General features: G+C 46.0%; 2 protein-coding genes across 2 annotated transcripts; both read left to right on the forward strand.

Annotated features, from left to right (window-relative positions):
• The first annotated feature begins 1899 nt into the window (after positions 1 to 1899).
• On the forward strand, positions 1900 to 11795 carry CFAP107 (cilia and flagella associated protein 107). The gene is made up of 4 exons (XM_060012226.1): positions 1900 to 2013; positions 6599 to 6712; positions 10205 to 10382; positions 11611 to 11795. Exons 1-4 carry the CDS (start codon positions 1900 to 1902, stop codon positions 11793 to 11795), a joined length of 591 nt encoding a protein of 196 aa, XP_059868209.1.
• A 5741-nt stretch (positions 11796 to 17536) lies between these two features.
• Positions 17537 to 20522, forward strand: LOC132425852 (PRAME family member 15-like). The gene is made up of 3 exons (XM_060012237.1): positions 17537 to 17823; positions 18254 to 18826; positions 19949 to 20522. Exons 1-3 carry the CDS (start codon positions 17537 to 17539, stop codon positions 20520 to 20522), a joined length of 1434 nt encoding a protein of 477 aa, XP_059868220.1.
• The last annotated feature ends 3254 nt before the right edge of the window (positions 20523 to 23776 follow it).

Consider the following 23776-nt stretch of genomic DNA (forward strand, 5'->3'; position numbering starts at 1 on the left):
CCAACATGACTACAGAATGTAGTGTTGGCTCTCACGAACTGGTACAATCTGGCTCCAGACCACTAATATAATCCACATTTTAAAAAGCCCTTTGGGTCCTCAATAGTTTTTAAGAGACTAGAAATTTTGAGAACCAGTGCCCTAGAGAAATGGCTATATCTGGCTACTAGGAGACATGTTCTGTGTCCAAAAATATTTAGGAACCATAGCTACGTGCAACATGGATGATTCTTAAAAGCATTAACCATATTGAGGAACAGAATTCAGACTCAGATGAATACATGCTAGAGGATTCCATTTAAAGTCCACAATCAGGCAATACTAAGCTTGAGTGTTTAGGAATGCATCCTTTGGTGCTAAGCATATACAGAAAATCAAGGAAGAGATTGCCACAGAAGTCGGGTTGGAGTGGAAGAAGGCATATGGGAACACTTCTGGGGTGCTGGGAATGTTTTATTTCTTGACCGACATGCTGGTGGGGTTTTGTATACTAGAATTCATTTTTTCTGTACCTTTATTTTTAAAGTAATTTTTCATGTTTGTGTTACATTTTACAATAAAAAGTTTTAAAAAATGGAATTATACAGAACACATAGCTCTCTTGGGTTTTGATTGAAAGGATAGCCCATCTTCCTGGCTCAAGACTTGCCCAGACTATGGTACCTACCAAATAGAAGTTTGCTCTGCTCTATCTTCCATGTCCTTTCCCTGCCACATAATTAGTTTCAATATGGAACAAATAATTTCCTGGATTTCCTCTATTTTTGTTTAAAAGCCATTGGAAAACACTTTCTCTGAATTGCTTTTTTGAAATGGAATGTCTTCATTTGTGGCAAGCAAGACTACAGTGTACTGCTTCTTTAACTTAACCATATATTGCAGGCATCTTCCTATGTCAGCATTTTTTAACAGCTACAGGGTATTTTTTTATATGATGTGTCACAATCAGCTCTCTGCTGATAGATATCTAGGTGGTTCCTGATTTTTTGGCTTAATGAATAAGCAAGATCATGGTCTTTATCCCATTGGACTGAGCTCTATAGGGATGGGGCCCTGGTCTAGCCACTGATGCATCGTAGCCCCAGCTCAGTGCCAAGGATGTGGCATATGCTTGCTAGAATGACTCTGGAATGAATGAATGGAGATGATCTGAATGAACAATATTTATTAGTTTGACCACAAAGATAGGATTCTTCCTCAAGTCCCTTAGGCAAAGGGCCAGATGGGCAGTGAGTAGAGCCCAGTGGTTTAGACCTGAATCAGAGTGGATTTAAAGCCCAGCTCTCCACATGTGTGACTTGAGGCAGCTACTTAATCCCTCCTTGCTTCAGTGTCCTCATCCATAAAATGGGTACAGTCATTGGCACCTGCTTCATAGAGCTGCTCTGAGGATTAAACAAGTGAGTACATGTAAAAGTCTCAGTATGGGCCTAGCACATCAGCACTCATTAAGTAGTAGAATGTGATCATCTCAACTCGTTCTAGTTGTAAAAATGCAGCAAAGATGATGCCTTTTATCAGGTGGTGACATAGAAACCAGGTCCTTCTGCCTTCTGCTTTTGTGACGATTGTTGTTGGTTTGATTTGCTTTTGTGGTGTCAATTTTGCTCCTGAAGAATCAGCTGCTGCCTTAAGGAGAGTATTTATACTCAGAGTCTATCACCATGGAGACAGTCAACAGTAGGGAATCCAAGATCACATCACCTCTCCCTGGAGGCTGAAAGTGGACTCTCAAGGCCCTTTTATTCTGTGAAGTTAGTAGAGTTTCATCTACTACCACTCCTTTTGACTGATGAAAAGAAAAAAAAAGGCATCCCAAACTCAGCAACTTCATAACATCTCCCACCCCCGAAACCTTAAACTGTGTTAAGTCAAAGAAGCTTGGGGCAAATCCTTACCATGCAGTTTCTTACTGCAGTAAGTCCACAGTCATTCTCCACTCCGAGCTGGAAGATTGAGGCCAAGTATTCAACCAGAGTGCTCACTGGAAACTGGTTGGAGGAGAGGAAGATGGTAAGAAAAGAGGAGGTGGACAGAGGGCTCAGAGGGAGACCTGCTAGGGAGAGGGAGGAGTTAGGACATTATTATTTTCAAAGGGCCATAGGCGACTGCATCTTAAGAAGGTGGCACTGTGCTATACATAGAGGAGTTATGTTCAAGCAATCATCAAGGTCCCTATTACATCTTGAAAACCTCATAGCACAGGTGTCAATAGGGTTGTGCCTTGCAGTTCCATATTCAGTGGAGTGTTTCTAGGCACCCAGTGTTCCCTGTCCCTAATTCCACTGCACCTTGATTTGAAGAATGTCTGCTCTCCCTGGGCTGGCCCTTCCCAGGATGTGTTACCTGCCAAGGCAGGCTTGACACTCCTTGTGTTGATGTCCAGGGATGAACTGCTGTTCTCTGGCACCTGTTATGCAACCTTGCCCTGCCTGTGCATTTCAGCTTTCACTTTCAAAGCAGAACAAATGGGCTTTTGGTGTTCCCATGTACCTTAAAGGTCATCACAAAATACTTTGCCTGAATTGACCTACTTAAAATAGAATATCTTCATTTGTGGCAATCAAGACTGACCCACTTAAATTTCTGCAGAGACGTCTAGACATCCTCATGTCTTCTTGGAAAATAGGCAAGGGAAAGAGGGTGAGATAGAATTGGCAGCTTTGATGCAAGTGCGGGGAAGGTTGATGGTGATTTCTGAGAACTGGAAAAGGCTGTTTTCATGGGGGAACATGAACATTTACCACCTCTCTGGTCAGAAGTGGCTTTTGGCCATTTTTAGCCCTGACTGCACTTGGCTTTGTTTAGGGAGTAGGGGTGTGTAATCCAAGGGCAAGAAGGACTGGGTGAGCAGTCCCTTCAGGCTCCTGTGGGCAAGGCAGTACCCAGGGATATTATGGACTGGTCCAACGCCTAGAGGAGATTGCATAAAGAGAGCAGAGTTGGAGTGATGTCAGAAAGATGGCAGGCTAAGAAGCTCCAGGTTCCTTGTTCTCTCATGGAAACACTTAAAAAGCAACTATAGCCTAACTGAAACAACTATATGGGAGCTCTGCAAAACAAAGGTCTATAGCAAAAAATCAAATGCCCAGTAGAAAAAGCCACATTCAAAATAGTAGGAGATTCCATGGCATTTTTACTTGCCCTTTCTGCATTCCCTCCCCAGCACAGTGTGGTGCAGTGTGGGGGAAGCAGTGGCTCAGCTCCCAGCTCCCTCCCTGGAACCCAGAGGGAGTGGAGCAACATTGTAACCTGTCTGGAAGCTGCCTGAGGGATTGGTCTCTGTTCTGCCTAACTCAAGAGACCAGACAGGGAAAAGTGGGTAGTTCATATTTTAGGCTAGGAAGAGCTTGAAAAGCAGCAGTGGTCACAGTTAATGAAAGCTGCCAGGGGACTACAAACTTGCAAATGTCTGGGGGCAAGAAATTATAGGTAGAGGAATGCAACAGAACATCGAAGGCTCTGAGAAGAAGCCAGGAAGAGACTCCTCAGATAATTAAGGCATTTTAAGGCAGCCATGTACACAGGGGAAATAAAAAGTGTGCGCATGCATGTGTGCGCGCGCACACACACACACACACACACACACACACACACACACAGAGGCCTAAGGAGGATGCATGCTCATGTTCAGAAAAGTCCTGAGAAGAACTTAAACCTTCATACCTGGCTGATTCCAAGGCTCAGAACATGCCCTGCTACTTAGTGGAGAACTTTCCTTGAGTGGAGCCAGTCTGCAAAGACTAGGAGAGATGGCTGTTTTTTTCAAGTGCTCAGTGTTCAACAAAAAAATCATAAGGCATACAAAGAAACAGGAAAAGATGGCCCACTAAAAGGAAGAAAATCAAGTGGCAGAAATGGTCCCTGAAGAAGCACAGGCAATGGAAGTACCAGAGAAAAACTTTAAAAAACCTGTCTTAGGGGCTTCCCTGGTGGTGCAGTGGTTAAGAGTCCACCTGCCAATGCAGGGGACACGGGTTTGATTCCTGGTTCAGGAAGATCCCACATGCTGCAGAGCAACTAAGCCCGTGTGCCACAACTACTGAGCCTGTATGCCACAACTACTGAAGCCCGCATGCCTAGAGCCTATACTCCTCAATAAGAGAAGCCACAACAATGAGAAACCTGCGCACCTCAATGAAGAGTAGCTCCTGCTGGATGCAACTAGAGAAAGCCAACCAACATCAACTGAGACCCAACACAACCAAAAATAAATAAATAAAGTAAATAAATTTAAAAGAATTAAAAAAAACCCCATCTGTCTTAAATATGCTTAAAGATCTAAAAGAAAATATGGACAAAGAATTAAATGAAATCGGGAAAATAATATACAAGCAAAATGAGAATATTAATGAAAGATAGAAATTATAAAAAGGAATCAAACAAAAATAATGGAATTGAAAAATTCAGTAACTAAATTGAAAAAAAATTCACTAGAGACATTCAACAGTGGATTTGAACAAGCAGAAGAAAGAATCAGAGAACTTGAAGACAGATCATTTGAAATTACTGAGTCCAGGGAGCAAAAAGAAAAATGAATAAGAAAAGTGAACAGATCCCAAGGACTTATGGGACATCATCAAGCTGACCAGTATACAAATTATGGGATAAAAGAGAGAGAGAAAGGGGCAGAGAGATTATTTGAAGAAATAATGGCTGAAAACTTCCCAAACTGGAAGAAAAGATATGGATCTACGAATCCAAAAAGCTCAATGAAGATCAAATAAAATAATCCCCAAAGAGACCCACACAGAGACAATTATAATCAAACTGTTGAAAATCAAAGAAAAAGAGATCATCTTTAAAGAAGCAAGAGAAAAATGAACCATCACATACAAGAGAACCCTAATAAGATTATCATTAGATTTCTCAAAAGAAACCTTGCAGGTCAGAAGACAGTGGAGTGATATATTTAAAGGGGTCAAAAATAGTAACAACAAAAACCCCCACCCCACTATCAACTGAGAATACTGTTTTAGCCAGCAAAACTCTACTTCAAAAATGGAGAAATTAAAACATTCCCAGATAAACAAAAGCTGAGAGAGTTCATTACCACTAGGGCTGCCCTACAAGACATGCTAATGGGAGTCATTGAAGTTGAAATGGAGAAATGCTAGACAGTAACTTGAAGCCATATGAAAACATAAAGACCTCTGGTAAAGATAAATATACAGACAAATATAAAAACCATTATTATTATAATTTTGGTTTGTAATTCCACTATTTTCTACATGATTAAAAAACCCAAGTGTATAAAAATAATTATAAATCCATGTTAGTGCATACATGGTAGATCAAGATGTAATTTGGGACATCAATAACATAAAATGGGAGAGGGCAGAACTCTAAAGGAGTGGAGTTTTTATTACTGAGTTAAGGCAAGTTAGGATCAATTTAAAATAGATTGTTACAAAGCACAGCTAACATCATACTCATGCAAAAGAATGAAGTTGGACCCTTACCTCACACCATATTAAAAAATTAATTCAAAATGGATCAAAGACCTAGATACAAGACCTAAAACTATAAAACCCTTAGAAGAAAACGTAGAAGAAAAGCTGCATGACCTTGAAGTTAGCAGTGATTTCTTGGATATGACACCCAAAACATAGGCAGCAAGAGAAAAAAATAGATAGATTGGACTTCATCAAAATTAAAAACTTTATGCATCAAAGAACTCTATTAACACTATCAACAGAGTGAAAGCAGGATCTTGAAGAGAGATATTTGCACATTCATGTTCTCAGCAGCATTATTCACAGGAATTGAAAGGTAGATGTAATCCGATGACGCATGAATGGATAAACAAAATGGAGCATGTACATACAATGGAATATCACTCAGTCTTTAAAAGAAAATTATGACACATGCTACCGTGTAGATAAAACTTGAAGACACTATGCTAAGTGAAATAAGTCAGTCACCAAAAGACAAATACTCTATACTCCCACTTATCTGAGGTACATAGAGTAGTCAAATTCACAGAGACAGAAAGTAGAATGATGGTTGCCAGGGGCTGAGGGAGGGGAGATTGGGGAGCTGTTGCTTAATGGGGACAGAGTTTCAGTTTGAGAGGATGAAAAAGTCCTGGAAATGGAGGGTGGTTGTGGTTGCACAACACTGTTAATGTACTTAATGCTACTGAACCACACACTTAAAAATAGGTAAAATGGTGCCTTTTATTAGGCATATTTTACCACAATGAATTTCAAAACAAAATCAACCACAAAAATGTAATATAATGGGGGTAAGAAAGAGTAGAGTTGGGAAGAGTGAGCAACAAAGGAGAAAAAGAAAGGGAGGAGTCGAGCAGGGAGAGAGAGGAGAGAACAGAAACAAGAGTGACCATGAGATATGGTCAGATGACACCAAAACAGCTTTCCCAAGGGCTCTTGGGGGGTTGCCAAGTCCCTGAGCACACTCCTCTTCAAGTACTGGAAGGGAGGGGGGCACAATTAAGCCTGTGTTGTGCAGGATGCCCGGGGTCCATATTTACCCTTTTTCTGCCCAGCTTCCAATGGTTGGGAGCTGAGGGGATGCAGCAGAAGTTTGAGGAGGGGCATCACAGAAACTGTCCTGAATATTTGGTCTTTTTCAGTTCACCAAAGCCACTGAGAAAACACCCCAGACCATTTATAGAAAAGAGTATATCCCCTTCCCAGGCCACAGACCGGACCAGACCTCCAGGTGGTACAGCAAGAGGAGAGTTGAGGTAAGAGGGCTCAGGACCCCCCACTCAGGCCTGACTCCCTCCCAATGCTCAGGAGACACTAACAGCCAGACTCTTTCTAGATCCATTTCCCTCTTAGAAACTCAGGAGTAACCTCATTAAATACCCTCCCCAGCCAGATGGCTGCCAATGTCACTCACCCTTATTTACTGGGTGGACAGATGTCAATCTAATCTCAAGCTGGTAGCATTCCCCTTGGCTGGTGTCCCAGCACTTTCCTGGGCCATTTCCCCCCTTCCTTCACACTTTTCCAACAGGGTGCAGGCAAAGAATATGGGAAACAAACAAAGGTAAGTGTTCAATTAAGGTGAATGTAGTCAGGAATCACACAAAGTACTCCAAAAGTTAAGTGGTGGTGATGTTGAACAGTGTTTGTAGCAGCTATGCCCAAGTGTCCTGTTCTTTTGTATGAAAAGTCAAGGACCGTTCAGTGCACTCTCACTTGTTGGGTGCCTGTTTGTGAGTGTGGCTGTGTGCCAGGCTTTCAGAACAGGGAGCAGGGCACTGCAACCTCAGAACATGCCTTCCACGCCCAAGACCAGGCATTACAGACATTTATCAAATTAGGTGAGAGTGTTCCAGAGGCTCAGAGATCCTGGCCCTTCCAGGAACAGGAGAGAAAGCCTCTTCCTATATCAACTCTCATGGGTACTTCCCACCAGATTCAGCCTGGAGAGAATAAGCTTGTAGGTGCTCACCCACTGGGTGCACAACTATGCCCTGTCCCCACCATGATCTGGGTGTTCCCCCAAGTTATTTCTTCTGCCAGCCTGCTGCTCATAGAGGTGATTTCTGTCCCCTCACTCCCACCCCACACAACCCTACCTTTGCCTAAATTCAGGGTGGGGGCAGCGAGGCACAGAATGAGGGATGGACATCCTTCAGAATGGAGCATTTTAGAGCTGGAAGGGACCCAAGGGATTGTCCAGCTCAGCACGCTCATTTTCAGATAAAATGTGCCCAAGGGTGGCGAGTGTCCTGTCTGAAGCTGTGTAGCCTGTCGGTAAGGGACTGAACAGGGGGCTGCTCAGCACATCAAGAAATCAAGCAAAAAGTCTCCTCAGATCCCTTTTCACCACCTGCCAGAGTTGACTCTTCAACTTCTGCATTTGGGGATGCATGTCAGTATAAACAGTGCCAGATGTTCAGTTCTGTGCTAGCATCCCTGGACCATGATGGCATCTCTGGTTTGTGCTGTCATATCTGGGTCGCACTGCATGGTCCTCGGACCGTGCTGATGCTTTGGTGCTGCCAACCATTAGCATTAGTGTGCACTGAAGACACAAACATATTTGAATACAAGGAAGTCAAAATTAGAACCCACAATCCTAACCATCCCCTAACCATCGATGTACATGAGGCATTTAGCCTAACTCTCAATATACCTTTGGTGCCCTTTTTTTTTTTTTTTTTTGCGGTACGTGGACCTCTCACTGTTGTAGCCTCTTCCTTTGCGGAGCACAGGCTCTGGACGCGCAGGCTCAGCAGCCATGGCTCACGGGCCCAGCCACTCGGCGGCATGTGGGATCTTCCCGGACTGGGGCACGAACCCGTGTCCCCTACATCGGCAGGCGGACTCTCAACCACTGCGCCACCAGGGAAGCCCCTTGGTGCCCTTTCTTAAAGACATTTGTTGTCCCATCAGAAACCCTGATGAGGGATAACCACACACACATAGAGCCTGGATAAAATTAAGATACCTCCTCCAACACATACACAAAATAGAACCCAGCAACTGGATATTCGTGTCTAGGGATTCTGTTCAAATAGCCTGTTTGTGTGCTGAGGACACTGGAAACAGCATCGCTTCCACATCGCTGCTTCCGTTCTGTCAGCTCCTCTGTGTGCTCCATCCTGTGCTCCCCTACTGGGACAGCCTCCGTTTCCATCTCCCTCCCCACTTTACTCTCCTCCCTTTGGCAAATGCTGCAACTGCTCTTCAAACTGACCATGGATCAATGGAGTTTTTATCCCCTAGGCAGGTGTTTTAATCATGTTTTTTATCTTCTGTATTTTACTTTGATATTTTAGGGGTCTTGCTAATCCTGGAGAGGCTGCCCCTCCCAGGGTTAGCTAATTCCTAGGGACAGTAAACAACTTGCCTGCCATCATGCCTTTCAGATGCAAACCAACCAATCCAGAGACCATCCCTCCAATCACCTCCTTTATCTAATGCTCACATGCGAGGCCAATATTCCCCATTCCAGGCCCAGGCAGTGACAACCAGAGACACCCTGAATTTATTCAAACTGGGCAATCCTACACTTCTCAAACATGCCTACCCTGCTTTGCCCATTCCTTTGTTGGAAAGCGCAACGAAGGCTCTGGGCCATGTTCTATCTTCAGTCCTTCTGCCTCCTGACTGACCCTTGTGCTTCCCATGTGCGATGTGACATGCCCCCTCCTCTTGGGAATTGTAAGTGATAGACTTCTTTCAAAGGCAGTTGTCTCTATGTCTGTCAGCTTCCGTACCTGATCAAAACAAAAATCTTGTGTGCATGGTCAAGATAGCTGAGAACCCCTCCAACTTGCTTTCCCTGACCTTGGAAATATACTCCAGACACCTGGTGATGTGGACCTTGGGAACCCCTGCTTAATGTCTGTGCCCATCCCCCTGTGTCTCCTTCTGGCCTTGTGATCTGACGGATTCATGGAACCACCACTTGAAATATTCGGTGCAGCCGGTGTTTTTGGGCTGTAGTAGGCACAGACCTCCCCACGACTCCAGACAAGAGGACGAGCATGGAAATCCACATCATCTTCCCTGTAAATCAGCCCAATCCTCTAGGATTCCCTTTTAGGGCCAAGAGGATTTTCTTAGGAAAAGCACCGATTCAGGCAAACGTCCCAGAGTCGGGAGAACACGGCTTTCTTCTCCCTGTAAATAACTCCCCACCAAAGAAATCACTCCCTGAGTTGCCAGCTGAGGGAGACATAAATCCTTTGCAGGAGAAGGCAATTTACGGAGCATTCGCTGACTCTTCCCATAGTAACTGATCGAAATAGAAGGTGCAGACGTCAGGCTCGGCACTTAACATCCTTCACTTGCCATGGAAATCGGCGCTTGGAAGGATGAGACTTGAGACAGATCAAAGGGGGTAATTTCAGATCACCAGGGCATGCAATGAGATGGCCCGGACTCCCCTATTCAGCTGGGTATCCTGACTTTCATTTTACTGCATCCCCCTAGCTCGTTCTTGGGATGAGTTGTCTTGGCATAGGCTGGGAGCTCCTCACGCAGAGAGCGGACTGCAGCTGAGGTGGGATGTGTGTTTGAAGGTGAACTGCGTCATGGTGGGCAGACAAGTGTGTTTCCTGTTGGTGGCTCCCAGGGCTCAGGCAGCCACACTCCCATGGGGGACCCCTCTCCTTCAGCACCACAGATCTCCATGGCGGGCAGATTCTGTCTCCAGCCACAGCCAGGTGGATGCCTTCGTCTGATTGGTAACATGTGCCCTGTGTCTGTCCTTCCAGGGGCTCCCGTACAAACACCTGATCACCCACCACCAGGAGCCCTCGCGCCACCATCTGATCAGCACGTACGACGACCATTACAACCGGCATAACTATAACCCAAGCTTGCCCCAGCTCCGCACGTGGGATAGACATAGGTTGCTGTGGCTCCCGGAGAAAGCTGACTTCCCCCTTCCCGGTATTTTTATAATTCGGGATCGCCTCCTTTATTGGGCTCTAAAGGGTTCATAGCTGCATAGGGCTGAGGTGTGCCCACCTGGTGCGGAAGAACCTCACAGGTGACTCAGACTCCAGAAAAGCATTAGAATGAGAAGATAGGGAAAGAGTCCTATTTACCTCCAGGCCACCTGCCCTCTCCCTGTGTTGCTGGATGATGTTGCTGTGGGATGAAACTGTCACCTGCAGCACCATGTTTACCTGGAGCACAGGTGGTGGGGCGCAGCGTCACTGCACACTCAGATCCATCATCCATTTCATAAATACTACTGAGTAATCCCCAGGTACCATGACCTATTGTAGCATCTGGGGACACAGCAGTGACAGATAGGGAGGAAGTCCTGCCCTCAGGGAATTGACACCCCCATGAGGAGACACAGAAGACATCATTAATGAATAAGATAACGTAAGATCCAGTGCACTGCACCGGGATATGTGGTATGAAGAAAAGAAAACGGGTAGCGGAGAGAAAGTGAGGCCGGTATATTGATTCTCGTTGGGATGGGATGAAAAAGGACGGTCTTTCTGGAGGAAATAACTGAACTGAGAAGGAGGGAGCTGTGCAGGAATTGGAGGGAAGGACATCCCAGGGGAGGCAAGAGCGAGTGACAAATCTGCTAAGCAGGGGTAGAGGAAGGCCAGGTAGGGGCTCACAGGCCACAATAAGGAGTGTGGACTTTGTCCTTCCCTCAGTAACAAGACTTTGCACAGATTTACCAGGAAAGTGCCTTGATCTGACTTACGTTTCAAGCTGCCCCTATCCTTTGCACTTATCTTTTTGTGGAGAGTGAGCGCTTGTCACAACGCATTACTTTGCAAGGGTTTCTCTCAAGGTCACTCTCGCAAGCTCGCGCTGCTTCCTTCCCTACTGGGGTGGGGCAGTTATTATCCAGGAACTGATGGGGCCACACTTTCAATCAGGTCATGGGGCTGAATTTTCCAAGGCTTCTCACAGTGTCTGGTCCCTCCTAGGTACACAGGGAGCAGGCCACACCCTGAGGCTCTCGGGGGGTTGGCAGGACCACCACCCTCCTGCAAGCCTCCTTCTCCCCTCTGGTGCACGGCCAGCCTAGCTCCCTGGTACGGCAGCCTGGGAGAACCTGCAGGGTCCAACCAACCATTCTCCTGTCCCATCAACACTAGCCTCCTCCTCTAAGCCCTGTTCACCCAGACTCTGGTTTGCCTTGCAGCCCCCCCTACAAACTACGGACTCTATGAGCAGTTGAAGCAGAGATGGCTCCCATCACCCGAGGCCACCCAGAGGGAGAGCATTTACACTTCTTCCTACCCCAGACCACCTTCTGGTGCTACGTCTCAGCGGGAGCATGCGATTCCGGGGCCTCCCCATCGCCTGCAGCCTGTCCCACACTCCTGAGAACTGCCACCCCATCACAGCACAGGTGGAATCACGTGGAGACCCACCACACCGTCGGACCTGCCAGACAGCAGGCGGCTGCACATACTTCCAGAATTTTAAATCAAGCCGATCTGAGCGGCCCTTGGAATCATGGTCTGTGTTTTATACTTTCTACCCCTCCTCCAAACCCACAGGTCCTTTCTTTTCCAGCCCACAAATAAAGCCCTTTGACACAAGGAGTGTCATGTATGTGCAGAAGACAGACTTGAAAGTCAAGAGTAACTGGAAGAACCCATAAGTTCCCATATTTCACACAAGGGGAAACTGAGGCCCAGAGAGGTAACATGACTCCAAGTTCTCACAACTTGGTACATATCCTCCAGGAATGTTTGTTGAATGAATGAGTGATATGATGAATGCGGAATAGAGGAAGGGTGGGTAGAAGACATAAGAGATAGCTGGCATGGAGCCAGCTGGCCTCCTCACGCCTCCTGCACCATCCATTCACCCCACAAACATGGGGGCCTGAGCCATGGTCAAGGCAGCCTCTGGCCTCACAGCCTTCTGTCCAGCAGGAAAGGGATGTGAATGCATCCCTTTCCTGCATTCAGGAGAGGGTGACGTTGGGGGACAGGCTTACAGAAGTGAGGACCTTGGGGGCCAGTAGGTCATAAGGGAGATCACTGGGGTTGTGCTGAACTAAAGGGGTGCATGAGAGCAGTAATGGGGGCATGGAGACATGAGCTAGTGAGCGAGGGCTTCCCTGAGGAGGGGACATTTAGGCTGAGACTAGAAGCTGAGCTGGATGAGCCAGGTGCAGGGACAGGTGGGAGGGAGGACAGGGTGGCTCAGGCTGCAGGAATGGCATATGTGAGTCTTCGAGTTGGGAAGGAGCTCGGCAGGTTTGTTAAAGGTCCAGAAAGGTGGTGTACTAGTTCTTATTGCTGCTGTAACAAATTCCACAAACTCACTGTCCTAAAGTAACACAAGTTTATTCCCTTAGCTTTAGAGGTGAGAAGTTCACAGCGAATTCTCGGGGCTGGGTTCCCTGTAGGGGTCAATTCTTTCCTTGCCTTTTCCCGCTACCAGGGGACACCTACATTCCTTGGCTTGTGTCCCCTTCCTCCATTTCCAGACCCAGCAGTGTAGCATCTTCTTTCCTCTCTGTCTCCCTCTCTAAGGATCCTTCTGATTATGTGAGGCTCACTGGATAACTCAGCGTCATCCCCCATCTCAAAATCCCTCAATCCATCTAATCCTTTCCAGGCAGTTGAGACGGTGGAGGGACAATGGTTAGGGGTGGAGGTGGGACTGAGTGGATCCCAGAGCCCATGGATGTCCATACGTGGTCAGCGTTCCATGACCTTACACACACACACACACACACACACACACACACACACACAGAGTCTAAAAAGTGGCTGTTAACACTGTAGTGACCAGAAGAATCTGTGGGTTGTGTGTGTGTTTGGTTGTGGCAGGTGGAGGAGGGGACGGGGAACAAACATTCAGGTCATAGCAACCCATCACCGTAAAGAGAACAAGACCCCAGTGGACCAATCAGCATTCCAGCGGCCCTCCTCCTCTGGAGGCCACCCTCAAGCCTCCTGTAAACTGCCAAGGCTATGGGGACTCCTGTGTCTTTCCACCTCTGTGGGTCTCCAACCCGACTGCTCTGTCCAGGCCAGGATGCCGGCTGTGCTCTCTCCCTTCTTGCTCCTTTGTCCACTGACAACATTATCTCCAGGCACCCATGACAGTGGGTGTGAGACTCTTAATCAGATCATGGAAATCTTTCAAAGGATCCCGTCTTCATTCCAACTCCCACGTGACCTGCCTCTGCTCTCCCTGCCCAGCATCAGTGACTTTCACCTGTTCCCAAGTTGGCCACACTTTTCACTAAATCAGCGTTTGCACAGTCTACCCAGTGCCCCAACACAGTCCCCTCAACTGAAAACGTTCTTTGTTTGAGCAAAATTTATTCAGCCTCCTGAATCCTCTCCTGGGATTGTCTGTGTACTTCCTTGTAAAATCTAGTTTCAATAAGAACCATAGGTCAGTCCAGCAAGAATCCCCATGCTTGATATCTGATGACCCCAAAAATCTGATCAAATTTCCTCACTGCCCACTATTGGTATCAGATCATGCTGGGCTGCCTTTAGCAAGAAATCTGTTACATTGGTTCAGCCAGAATCCCTCCCAGACTTTATTAATTTACCAGCCAGTAACCCCCCTGCTTTTTGGATGTGAATCCCTATTCCTATCTGTTGAAGTTTGAATGAAGCCAAGTCACATGCTGGGGTATCTTTCCCTCTATTGTCATAGCCCTGAATAAAATTTGCCTTCACCATGTAAACCTGTGTCTCTCTCTGATTTCCTTCTGACACGTCTCGCTCAACAGATGACTGCTCAGGCAGGAAACTTCCTTCTGATTTTCCCACAAATGCCCACAAATCTGACAAGGACCAACTTGGAGTCTAGCCACTTTTGCTATTTTCCATATCAACCCTCGAGTTTTTTTCAGAGAATTAGTTTCAACTTCTCACTTTAAAACAATGGTCTTTTTGGACCTCATAGAAACTGCCACTCCATAGAAACATCCCCAGCTTAAACTCTGCACTTCCCGCATTTCCGCTAACATCATGTGAAGGCTCTCTGTCAGTCCTTTGCAACATGTAGGTTGTCTGACAATTTGAGGGGTCCTTCTGATCCTGTCACCTAATTATTCACTGCACAGAAATGGGAAGATTCCTCTACCTGGAAGAAACCTTGATTCACCAGCCTAAAAATGGAGAAAATAGCAGCGATGTTTAGATTTTCTGTGAAGGTGATCTGAGGTAGTGAATAAAAAGTGTCCGCACCATTCTTACCCAGTTTTTGTTCAATAAACAGAGATGTTTATGATTATCAGTGATACTAATCTCACTCTACCGCAGGTCTTTAATAAAAGGGATGGTTGGCCTGGGAGTTAAAATGCCTATTGAGTAGAATCCAATTTAACCCTATTTTATGCAAAGGTCATTTATACCCATGGCAGAAATGTGGTGAAAGGAATCTTCCGGAATGTGACCCAGAGGGAAAACATCCTTAAAGAATCTTTGACTTGGTGGCCAGTGCTATATAAGAATTGTTTGGGCATCAAATAAATGGGGTGGGAGAGAGGCATGGAAAATTCTTAGAGATAGAGGAAGGGTCTCCCTTTATTTGTGAACTTAAACTTCAAAAGAATCTCTGTGTGATGCAGCCCAGGTGGGAGTCATCCCTGAATGTGGTAGAACCTTAAACACCAAATAGAAGAGAAAAAAATTTCTCTATTTATGAAGAGAAAAGAATTTTATTTCTGTGCCTAATGGTGTCTCCTTGTTCAGAATCTGTCTTGAACTTAGCTAAGTTTGAGAAAACAGTAATTATCTAAATACATTTGCAAAGTGGCCAATGGGATTATGGTTCGGCTTCCAATAACCAGAAAAAAGTCTGGGGCTATTTGCCATCTGGAAAGTGTCTTCAGTGAGAAAAAAACTTAAAGAAAACCTCTCCTGGTAGCACCTGCCCCTGGATGACCGTGTTATTTGCTACTGACCCACGTTTATTTCTTCCCTGGCTCCAAGTTCCCAAAGAGCCCACAGTGCCCACCCTCAGTGGCTCTCAGTCTTGGAAATGTCTGATTCCAGGATTCACATCTCTTCCTCTTCTCACATTCTTAGATTTAGTCTTTTCATGGTGTTTGCTGTGCTGATCCCAACTTTCTAGGAGGAAACACCCTCAAAGGTGACACTGTTTCCTCTGAGCCACTCTCTTTTACTTTCCAAATATCACCCAGAGAAATGTCTTTAAGTCTCCATCCTCCTTAGGAGAATAAGAACTCTTTATTTTCAATTGTTGCAGTCATTCAGTGGTCCCTTCAGGAATGCTCAGCTCCGAGAGGTGAAGCCCCCACCCTTACTTCTCACTGTGATCTTGACATGCCCACCTTCACAGAAGGCTCGGCTTAAGGCTGGAAAACCAGCCACATCCACAAATCTCTTCCCTTGCTCCCTGAATAGGCTCATCATCTCGTATCTTTGCTACATAACATCCAAGTGACAAGTTGATACAGAAACACGTTTATTTTGTTTACTTTGGGAACAATACCACTGTCTTAATGAAGCTGTTTTAATTCAGGGACATTTCGATAACTTTGATATGGCCGAAGATCCCCCAATAAGGATGGTTTCAAGTTATGTTTTTTTCTCGTCCGATGTCAGGAAGCAATAATCCCTTTCCTGTTTGAGCCCCCAGGAATATAACTGTCTGTATTGGTAGAATTCAGTCAATGTTTGTGGAGTGAATCCATGAATGGGTCCTTGATTCCCCCTCCATCATTCTTTCTGTTTCCTGAATGGATATCTGATTCAATCAAGTAATCTGGAGAAGAATGGAGATCCAATCAGGATCAATCCAATGAGCAGTATGGAATATAATCAAGGATCCTTTTCTGATTGAGTTAGTAGTTGGCCAGAGGGATGATGGGATTAGAAAGGTGTATAAAAGCCTCAGCCTCTGAAGAAGGAATGCAGACTCTTCTGGCTCCAGCATCACTGGCTGGGGTCTCCACGTGGTCTGAGGTCTGAGCACCCCGCCAACCCCATCACAGCAGTAAGTTACCAACCTCAGCTGAGGACACCCTCTTCTTACCCATGGTAAGCTGATCTTGAAGCTGATCTTGAAGGGTAGCATGGATCTCTGGATGGTACAGAGAGTTTTTGAAAAATCGTTTTTTTCAGATGAACACATTTCAGGTTTTGGTTTTGCCTCTCAGTGTGGTTTTGCCTAAATCTCAAATATTCTGATTTGTTCTTTGGCTTATCTCATTTTTAAATGTCCCCACCAAGCAGATATTATTTTTAAAAATAGTTATTTATGTATTTGGCTGAGCCAGGTCTTAGTTGCAGCACGTGGAATCTTCGTTGCGGCATGCGGGACCTTTAGTTGCAGCATGTGGGATCTAGTTCCCTGATCAGGGATTGAACCCCGGCCCCCTGCATTGGGAGTACAGAGTCTTTTTTTTTTTTTAACATCTTTATTGGGGTATAATTGCTTTACAATGGTGTGTTAGTTTCTGCTTTATAACAAAGTGAATCAGTTATACATATGGGAGTACAGAGTCTTAACCACTGGACCACCAGGGAAGTCCCTCAAGCAGATATTCTTAATAAAAAACATCTGTTTGGAATGTTATTTCTTGAAATTTAAATTTAAAATATATATTTTGTGGACAAATAGCATTCACTGTAGGAGTATCTCCTTAATCTTTACCAGCCAAGTTAACTGAGGTAACTGAGGATGTAGGCTGTGTTGGTCCACCTGACACTCCTCTTCCCATAGATTTAGGGCTCTAAGTCATGGTCTGCAAGTCTTTCCCAAATAAAGATTGGAGTCAGCTCTCAGGCTCCTTGGTACCCACTTCCCAGTAGGACAGGAATTAAGCAGAGCAGTGGATGGAACTGAATGAGCTAGTGGTTGCCTTTCCTCCTCATTGGTACTTGTGAGATGCTTGTTCTGGATCCAGTAGGGAACATGTTATAGTTTTCTGCCCTCTGAGTCCACAGTGTAATATGGGCTAATTGAGGCACTTCCGCCTCTGCCAGGGCAGTGACCTTAGCCTGAGTAGGTACTTCTGAAGGTTTGGGAGACAGTCTGAGGTGTGCTCCTGCTTGGCCTGAAATCGATGCCTTGTTCCCTGGCAGTTTCCACAGGATTCCTTTTGGAGCAGAGTCAGGATGAGTGTCCAGACCCCACCCAGACTCCTGGACCTGGCGGGAACAAGCCTGCTGAGGGATGAGGCCTCAGCCATTTCTGCTGTGGAAGATCTGCCCACTGAGCTCTTCCCACCACTGTTCATGGAGGCCTTCCATGGGAGACACATCGAGACCCTGAAGGCCATGGTGCAAGCCTGGCCCTTTGTCCGCCTGCCTCTGGGGGACCTGATAGACATGCCTCATGTGGGGCCCTTACAAGCAGTGCTGGAAGCACTTGATGTCCTACTTGCCCAGAAGGTTCGCCCTAGGTGAGTCTGGTTTGCATAGCCTGGTAAAATCCTGGGCTTCCTGGAAGAGACAGGTGGGATGAGGGAAAGTAGATGGACAAGGGATGGACAAGAGGGTTCTGATGATGACAGTGAGGGAGTTCCGAGGCATTGGCTCACTATGGGAAATGCCTTCCTGATATGTAAGGGTACCTAAGATGCAAGGGGGGTTGAAAGAACATGCCCCATCTCCTTCCTGTGACGCTTAACAGTACTAGAAGTGAAGAACTAGAAAGGGGGGGAAGGGAAAGGGAGATGGAGGAAAGTGAGGCAGAGAGGGAAGAGGGGGAGTCAGCAGGTGATGACAGGAATGTGAAATAAAAACACAGGTGGACAGTCTGTTGTCAATTCTGAGACAGTGGTTTTATTCTGTGTGGATTTTAATGCACCCCCACTACTCTGTTCCTCATAGGAGGTGCAAACTGCAAGTGCTGGATTTACGGGATACTGGCCAGACCTTCTGGAGCATGTGGTCTGGAGCCAGCACTCATGGGTGCTCAAGCTCAGGAATGGTACCAGTGGCTGAGCACAGGTCAATGACACAGCAGCCCTTGGCTCCCTTGGAGGTGTTCATAGAACTTTGTCTGAAGAAAAGGACCCTGGATAATTTCCTCACCTACCTCATCAGGTGGGTGGAGCAGAGAAAAGTTTCCATACACCTGTGCTGTAAGAAGCTGAATATTGTTTCAATGCCCATGGAAAATATTATGACGGTCCTGAGTAGGGTGCAACTGGACTGTATCCAGGAGGTGCAAGTGAATTGCACCTGGCATCTGTCCACCCTGGCCGCATTTGCTCCTCTCCTGGGCCAGATGGGTAATGTGCAGAGACTCTTTCTCTCCCCCATTCTTGTGTCTGCCTTTGAGGAGCTGGAACAGCAGCACGTTGTCCAAATTACCTCTCAGTTCCTCAGGCTGCACCACCTCCAGGATCTCCGTATGGAATCTCCCTCCTTCCTTGAAGGCTGCCTGGACCAGATGCTTAGGTGAGAGTGGGCCACTGACCAGGTAACAGTGAACACAACACTAGAATGTCACGTGAACTGTGTCATTTGCTGCTCTATCCTGTAGTGTGGTATCCCATAACCACACAAATCAAGGTAGAGGAACAAACTGCTATAGAGGTTCTGTAATGGGACACCATAGTAGAAAGCTATAGATCATAGGGTTAGGATCAAGTGAGGGTGGACATAGGCTCTTCCTTAGAAAGAGATATCTATGTCAGATGACTTAGGAAATTAGGTAAGTGCAGAGGTAAGAAACTACCTCAGATCCGAGCAATTCTAAAGAGAAGCTCTGGGGAATTCCCTGGATGTCCAGTGGTTAGAACTCTGCACTTTCATGGCTGAGGGCTTGGGAAACTACCATCCCACAAGCTGCGTGGCAGAAAGAGAGAGAAAGAGAGAGAGAATCTCTGTGCTTACCAGGTTTGTGAACACAGTGAGCTTGTCTGAAATTCCCAGTCTCTAAAAGGCTGTCTTCTGCTCCAGAAAATTAATATTTAAGAAATGCATGACTCTGAGAGGATGGCAGTGGAGCAGCAGCCACGGATAATAGAAAGTGGAAGGTGGTTTGCAGATGATGCAGGGGTGTAAGTGAGCCCCTGCAGACTGGCAAACCCTGTTGATGATGTGGGATCTTGTCCAGTTTGATTCTCTATACATGTCTCCCACCAGCCTCAACTGGCCCAGAGATACAGGTGCCTAGGGCTTAAGCATGGTCTGAAAGAAGCCTGAGTTGAAAGCATTTTATATTTTCTCTCCCAATATTCAAATTCAGTGATGCCCACACTTGACTGAGACTCAGTGTTAGGCTGTCTGCTGAGTAGGTTCTAGTGCATTTCATTATCTTCATTCATCATTTAAAAGAGGCAAAGTAAGTTTCACCCTGCTTGACCCATAATGAAAGAGAGCTTTCAAGGTACTGTAAAGTTGACCCACTCACACAAAGAAGATGACAGGAGTCAGTCTAAAATGAGACTGGTCATTCTAGGTATTGACCTTCTTAAGGCAGTTAGTAGGACCTTGGCTTTGGGCAAATCAACTATCTGCCAACTTTAGCTCATGCCAGCCTGGATTCTCAGACCTAATTGCTTGTTTTCCCCCCAGATGCCTGAACACCCCCTTGGACAACCTCTCAATAACCAACTGCCGGCTTACAGACTCAGACTTGCTCCATCTGTCTCAGTGCCCAAACATCTGTCAGCTAAAAGGCCTGGATCTGAGTGGTGTCACGCTGACCAACTTTAGTCCTGAGCTCCTCCAAGTTCTCCTGGAGCAAGTTGCAGCCTCCCTCCAGGAACTGAACTTAGAGCAGTGTGGGATCAGTGACTTTCAACTTGAGTCTATCCTGCCTGTCCTGAGCCACTGTTCCCAGCTCAGGACCCTTAGTCTGTGTGGGAACCTCCTCTCTATGACCATCATGGAGAAGCTGCTGTGTCACACCACTGGTATGCCCCATTTAAGTGATGAGTTTTATCCCGCCCCTCAGGAAAGTTACAGCCCTCATGGAGCTCTCCACCTGGGCAGACTTGCCCAGCTTCGGGATGAGCTAATTGAGATTATGAGGAATTTAGGATGTCCCAGGACCATCTGGCTTAGCTCCAGCCCATGTCCTCGCTGGGGCAATAAGACATTCTATCAAGAGGAGCCCTTTCTATACCACTGCTATATCTCTGCCTAGTTGGGTGCATTTATCAAAAGCTTTCTTCTGGGCATTTGGAAACAAAAATCTAGACAATAGATGCATCATGAAAGGAAAACAGACCTGTCATTTCAGATATCAGCTCAATGTGAATGGGAAAAGGAAAGGTGATCCAGCACAGATATAGGATTGCACTGGAAATGGAGATGCTGGGAGGTGAGGGGACTTTCAGGGACATGTGCTTATAGCCATCAGAAATATGAATCTAAATTTCTGGATGGCAATTTGGGCTGGAGACACACATGTTGGCATTATCCCTGAGGGGGGGGTGATTGTAAAGAAATGGTCAGAAATAAAGAGACCTTCAGTGTAAATGGACTAATGTCCTCCATGGTATATTATCCTGTTTTCACCTCAGTAATCTCCAGTTACTGATGAAAGCAAATGCACCAGATTGTCTATGATTGGGAACCCTACTATTCCCATCAGTTCTCTATTCTGTCTTGGACATCTTTGACCTCCTTACACACTTCTGTGGCTGTTCAGTGGGTTAATACACACAACAAGGGAAAAATACTCAGTGGTCAATGACAAGCTCTTGACAGGGCCCTCACCTCACTGCTGACTCAGGCCATGACCCTGGACATGAGCAGTCCCCATAGTTCTTTAAGTGGGTCCATTAGTCCCAGTTCCTGGCCTTTGTGTGTGCTGGGAAAGGGCTTCACTACACAAGTCAAGACCTCCAGTTCTGGAAGGGGTCGTCCACACTGCAGATGAACCAAAGTCTCTTGTCCTTGTCAACCCATGCTTGTCATGAGGGGGTAGTGGTCTTCATTGAATTAAACTAGTTGTGACCAGTAAAGACATACAATTTCCTTTTAGCATAATACTAAAATCATACGGGCATATAACAGGGTTTTAGTATTTCCAAACCACATTAAGAAATTATATCCTTTTGTAGGGTTACGTCATGTCATTGAAAGACTGACAGTAATCCTATCACACCTACTATCTCTCCCTATCAGGGAAGACTAGTATAGCATGCTTTATTATCAACATATCAGCATGTGTAAAAAAACATCTCCTATATACATCTTATAACCCATAGTCAACCTTCCCTACCCTCAGTTCCACAGCCTCAGATTCAACCAGCTGCAGATGGTGTAGGGCTACATTTACTATAGAAAACTATTCGCGGGTAAGTGGATCTGAGCAGTTCAAAGGTATGTTGTTCGAGAGTCATCTGTATATACAGATATATGTTAGGAGGGATTTATTATGGGAATGGATTTGCATGGTTACAGAGACAGAGGTCTCACAGTCTGAAAGCTAGAGTACGAGCGAAGCCAGTTTTATAACTCAGGCCAAATCTTAGGGCTGAAAACTGGGGGAGCTGATGATGTAACTCCAAGTGTGAGGCTAAAGATTGAGAACCAGGGGCCACTCATGTAAGTCCTGGAGTCTCAAGTCTCAAGAGCCCAAAGCTGCTATGTTCATGGTCAAGAAGGGAAAGAGGGAGAGAAGAGTGTCTTGTTCACTCAGGCCCCCAAGATATTGGATGATGCCCACCCACATTGGTGAGGACAGCTCCCAGCCCCGCCCGCCCCGGCGGGTGAGCAGACAAGCCTCTCTGGCTGGTAAGTGCCTGTCGGCACCGATCCTCTGTGCTGGAATCTCTCCGCTTTGCCCTCCGCACCCCTGTTGCTGTGCTCTCCTCCGCGGCTCCGAAGCTTCCCCCTCCGCCACCCGCAGTCTCCGCCCGCGAAGGGGCTTCCTAGTGTGTGGAAACCTTTCCTCCTTCACGGCTCCCTCCCACTGGTGCAGGTCCCGTCCCTATCCTTTTGTCTCTGTTTATTCTTTTTTTCTTTTGCCCTACCCAGGTACGTGGGGACTTTCTTGCCTTTTGGGAGGTCTGAGGTCTTCTGCCAGCGTTCAGTAGGTGTTCTGTAGGAGTTGTTCCATGTGTAGATGTATTTCTGGTGTGTCTGTTGGGAGGAAGGTGATCTCCGCGTCTTACTCTTCCGCCATCTTGAAGCTCCCTCCAGTAGTATTGATATTTTAATAGCAATTTAAAGAAATAAGATGCAAGAGTAGTCCCCACAAGACAATGCAAAGGATGTAGGCTTCACAAGGTCTAGAACGTTTACTCCTAAAAATAGTCTAAGAAAGTAAACAGTCTTTGTTGTATAGGTGGAGGCAACAAAGGTTAAGATGACAAAGACCTCTGAAAGTTGGCACAGCCAAAACTGCTGCTCAGAACCCCACTCTATCTGACTGGTTGTCATATGGACACAATATGTGTACTTTTTGAATGGCAGAGACCAAGCCTTCAAAACCCAGAAGAAAAAACAAACAGCTAAGAAGATCAGATAGAACATTTACCTCTCAAAGAAATGGGGAGATAAATGCACCTTACTCCTAGAAGGGCTTTTGTTTCTGTAAGTTTAGGATTCTGAAAAGATATTTTATCAAGCTGGCTTTTCCTGACTGTGTGTGCAAAACTATCAAATTTGGAATGTCAAAAGAACCCCATTTGGTCATTTAAAATTGAGATCTCGGGCTTGCCTGGTGGCGCAGTGTTTGAGGGTCTGCCTGCCGATGTGGCGGACGCGGGTTCGTGCCCCGGTCCGGGAAGATCCCACGTGCCGCGGAGCGACTTAGGCCCGTGAGCCATGGCCGCTGAGCCGGCGCGTCCGGAACCTGTGCTCCGCAATGGGAGAGGCCACAACAGTGAGAGGCCCGTGTATCACCAAAAAAAAAAATAAATAAATAATAATAATAAAATAAAAAAATAAAATTGAGATCTCCCTTAATATAATTTCCCCAAGTAAGTAGTTTCTTGCAAGTGTAAGCTCCATGCATATTGTAAGTGAATCAGGCTCGGGTGTTAGTCGGAAGTAGGCTTTCTAACACCCCTCATTTCTCTATTTGAGAGACTTTGTTTCCCATTTTAAAGTTGAATTTGTTGGGAATAAAATTTACTAAAGAGATTGTGTGGTGAGCCAATGTGCCGCTTGTGAGCTTACCTCCTGTGGGTGTCACTGTAGAGTGATTTCAACTGTCTTTTGCGTCTTTGTTTCTCCCTCTGGCCATCTAAAACCACTGTGGGAGCTCAGATCACTGAATAGTCAATTCATATACATGAACTGAGGATGAGCAAGTCTTTTAATTAATGAATGGTTGTCCCTATGGGACCACTGCACGGTATGAGGACTCTGCCTCCACCACTCCCTCAAATTTTTCAGTTTCCAGAGAAAGCTGTGACTGAGTGGGAGGAATCTAGTCCCTCTTCT

This window comes from Delphinus delphis, chromosome 1 (assembly GCF_949987515.2).
Source record: "Delphinus delphis chromosome 1, mDelDel1.2, whole genome shotgun sequence".
Classification (NCBI taxonomy): Eukaryota; Metazoa; Chordata; class Mammalia; order Artiodactyla; family Delphinidae; genus Delphinus; species Delphinus delphis.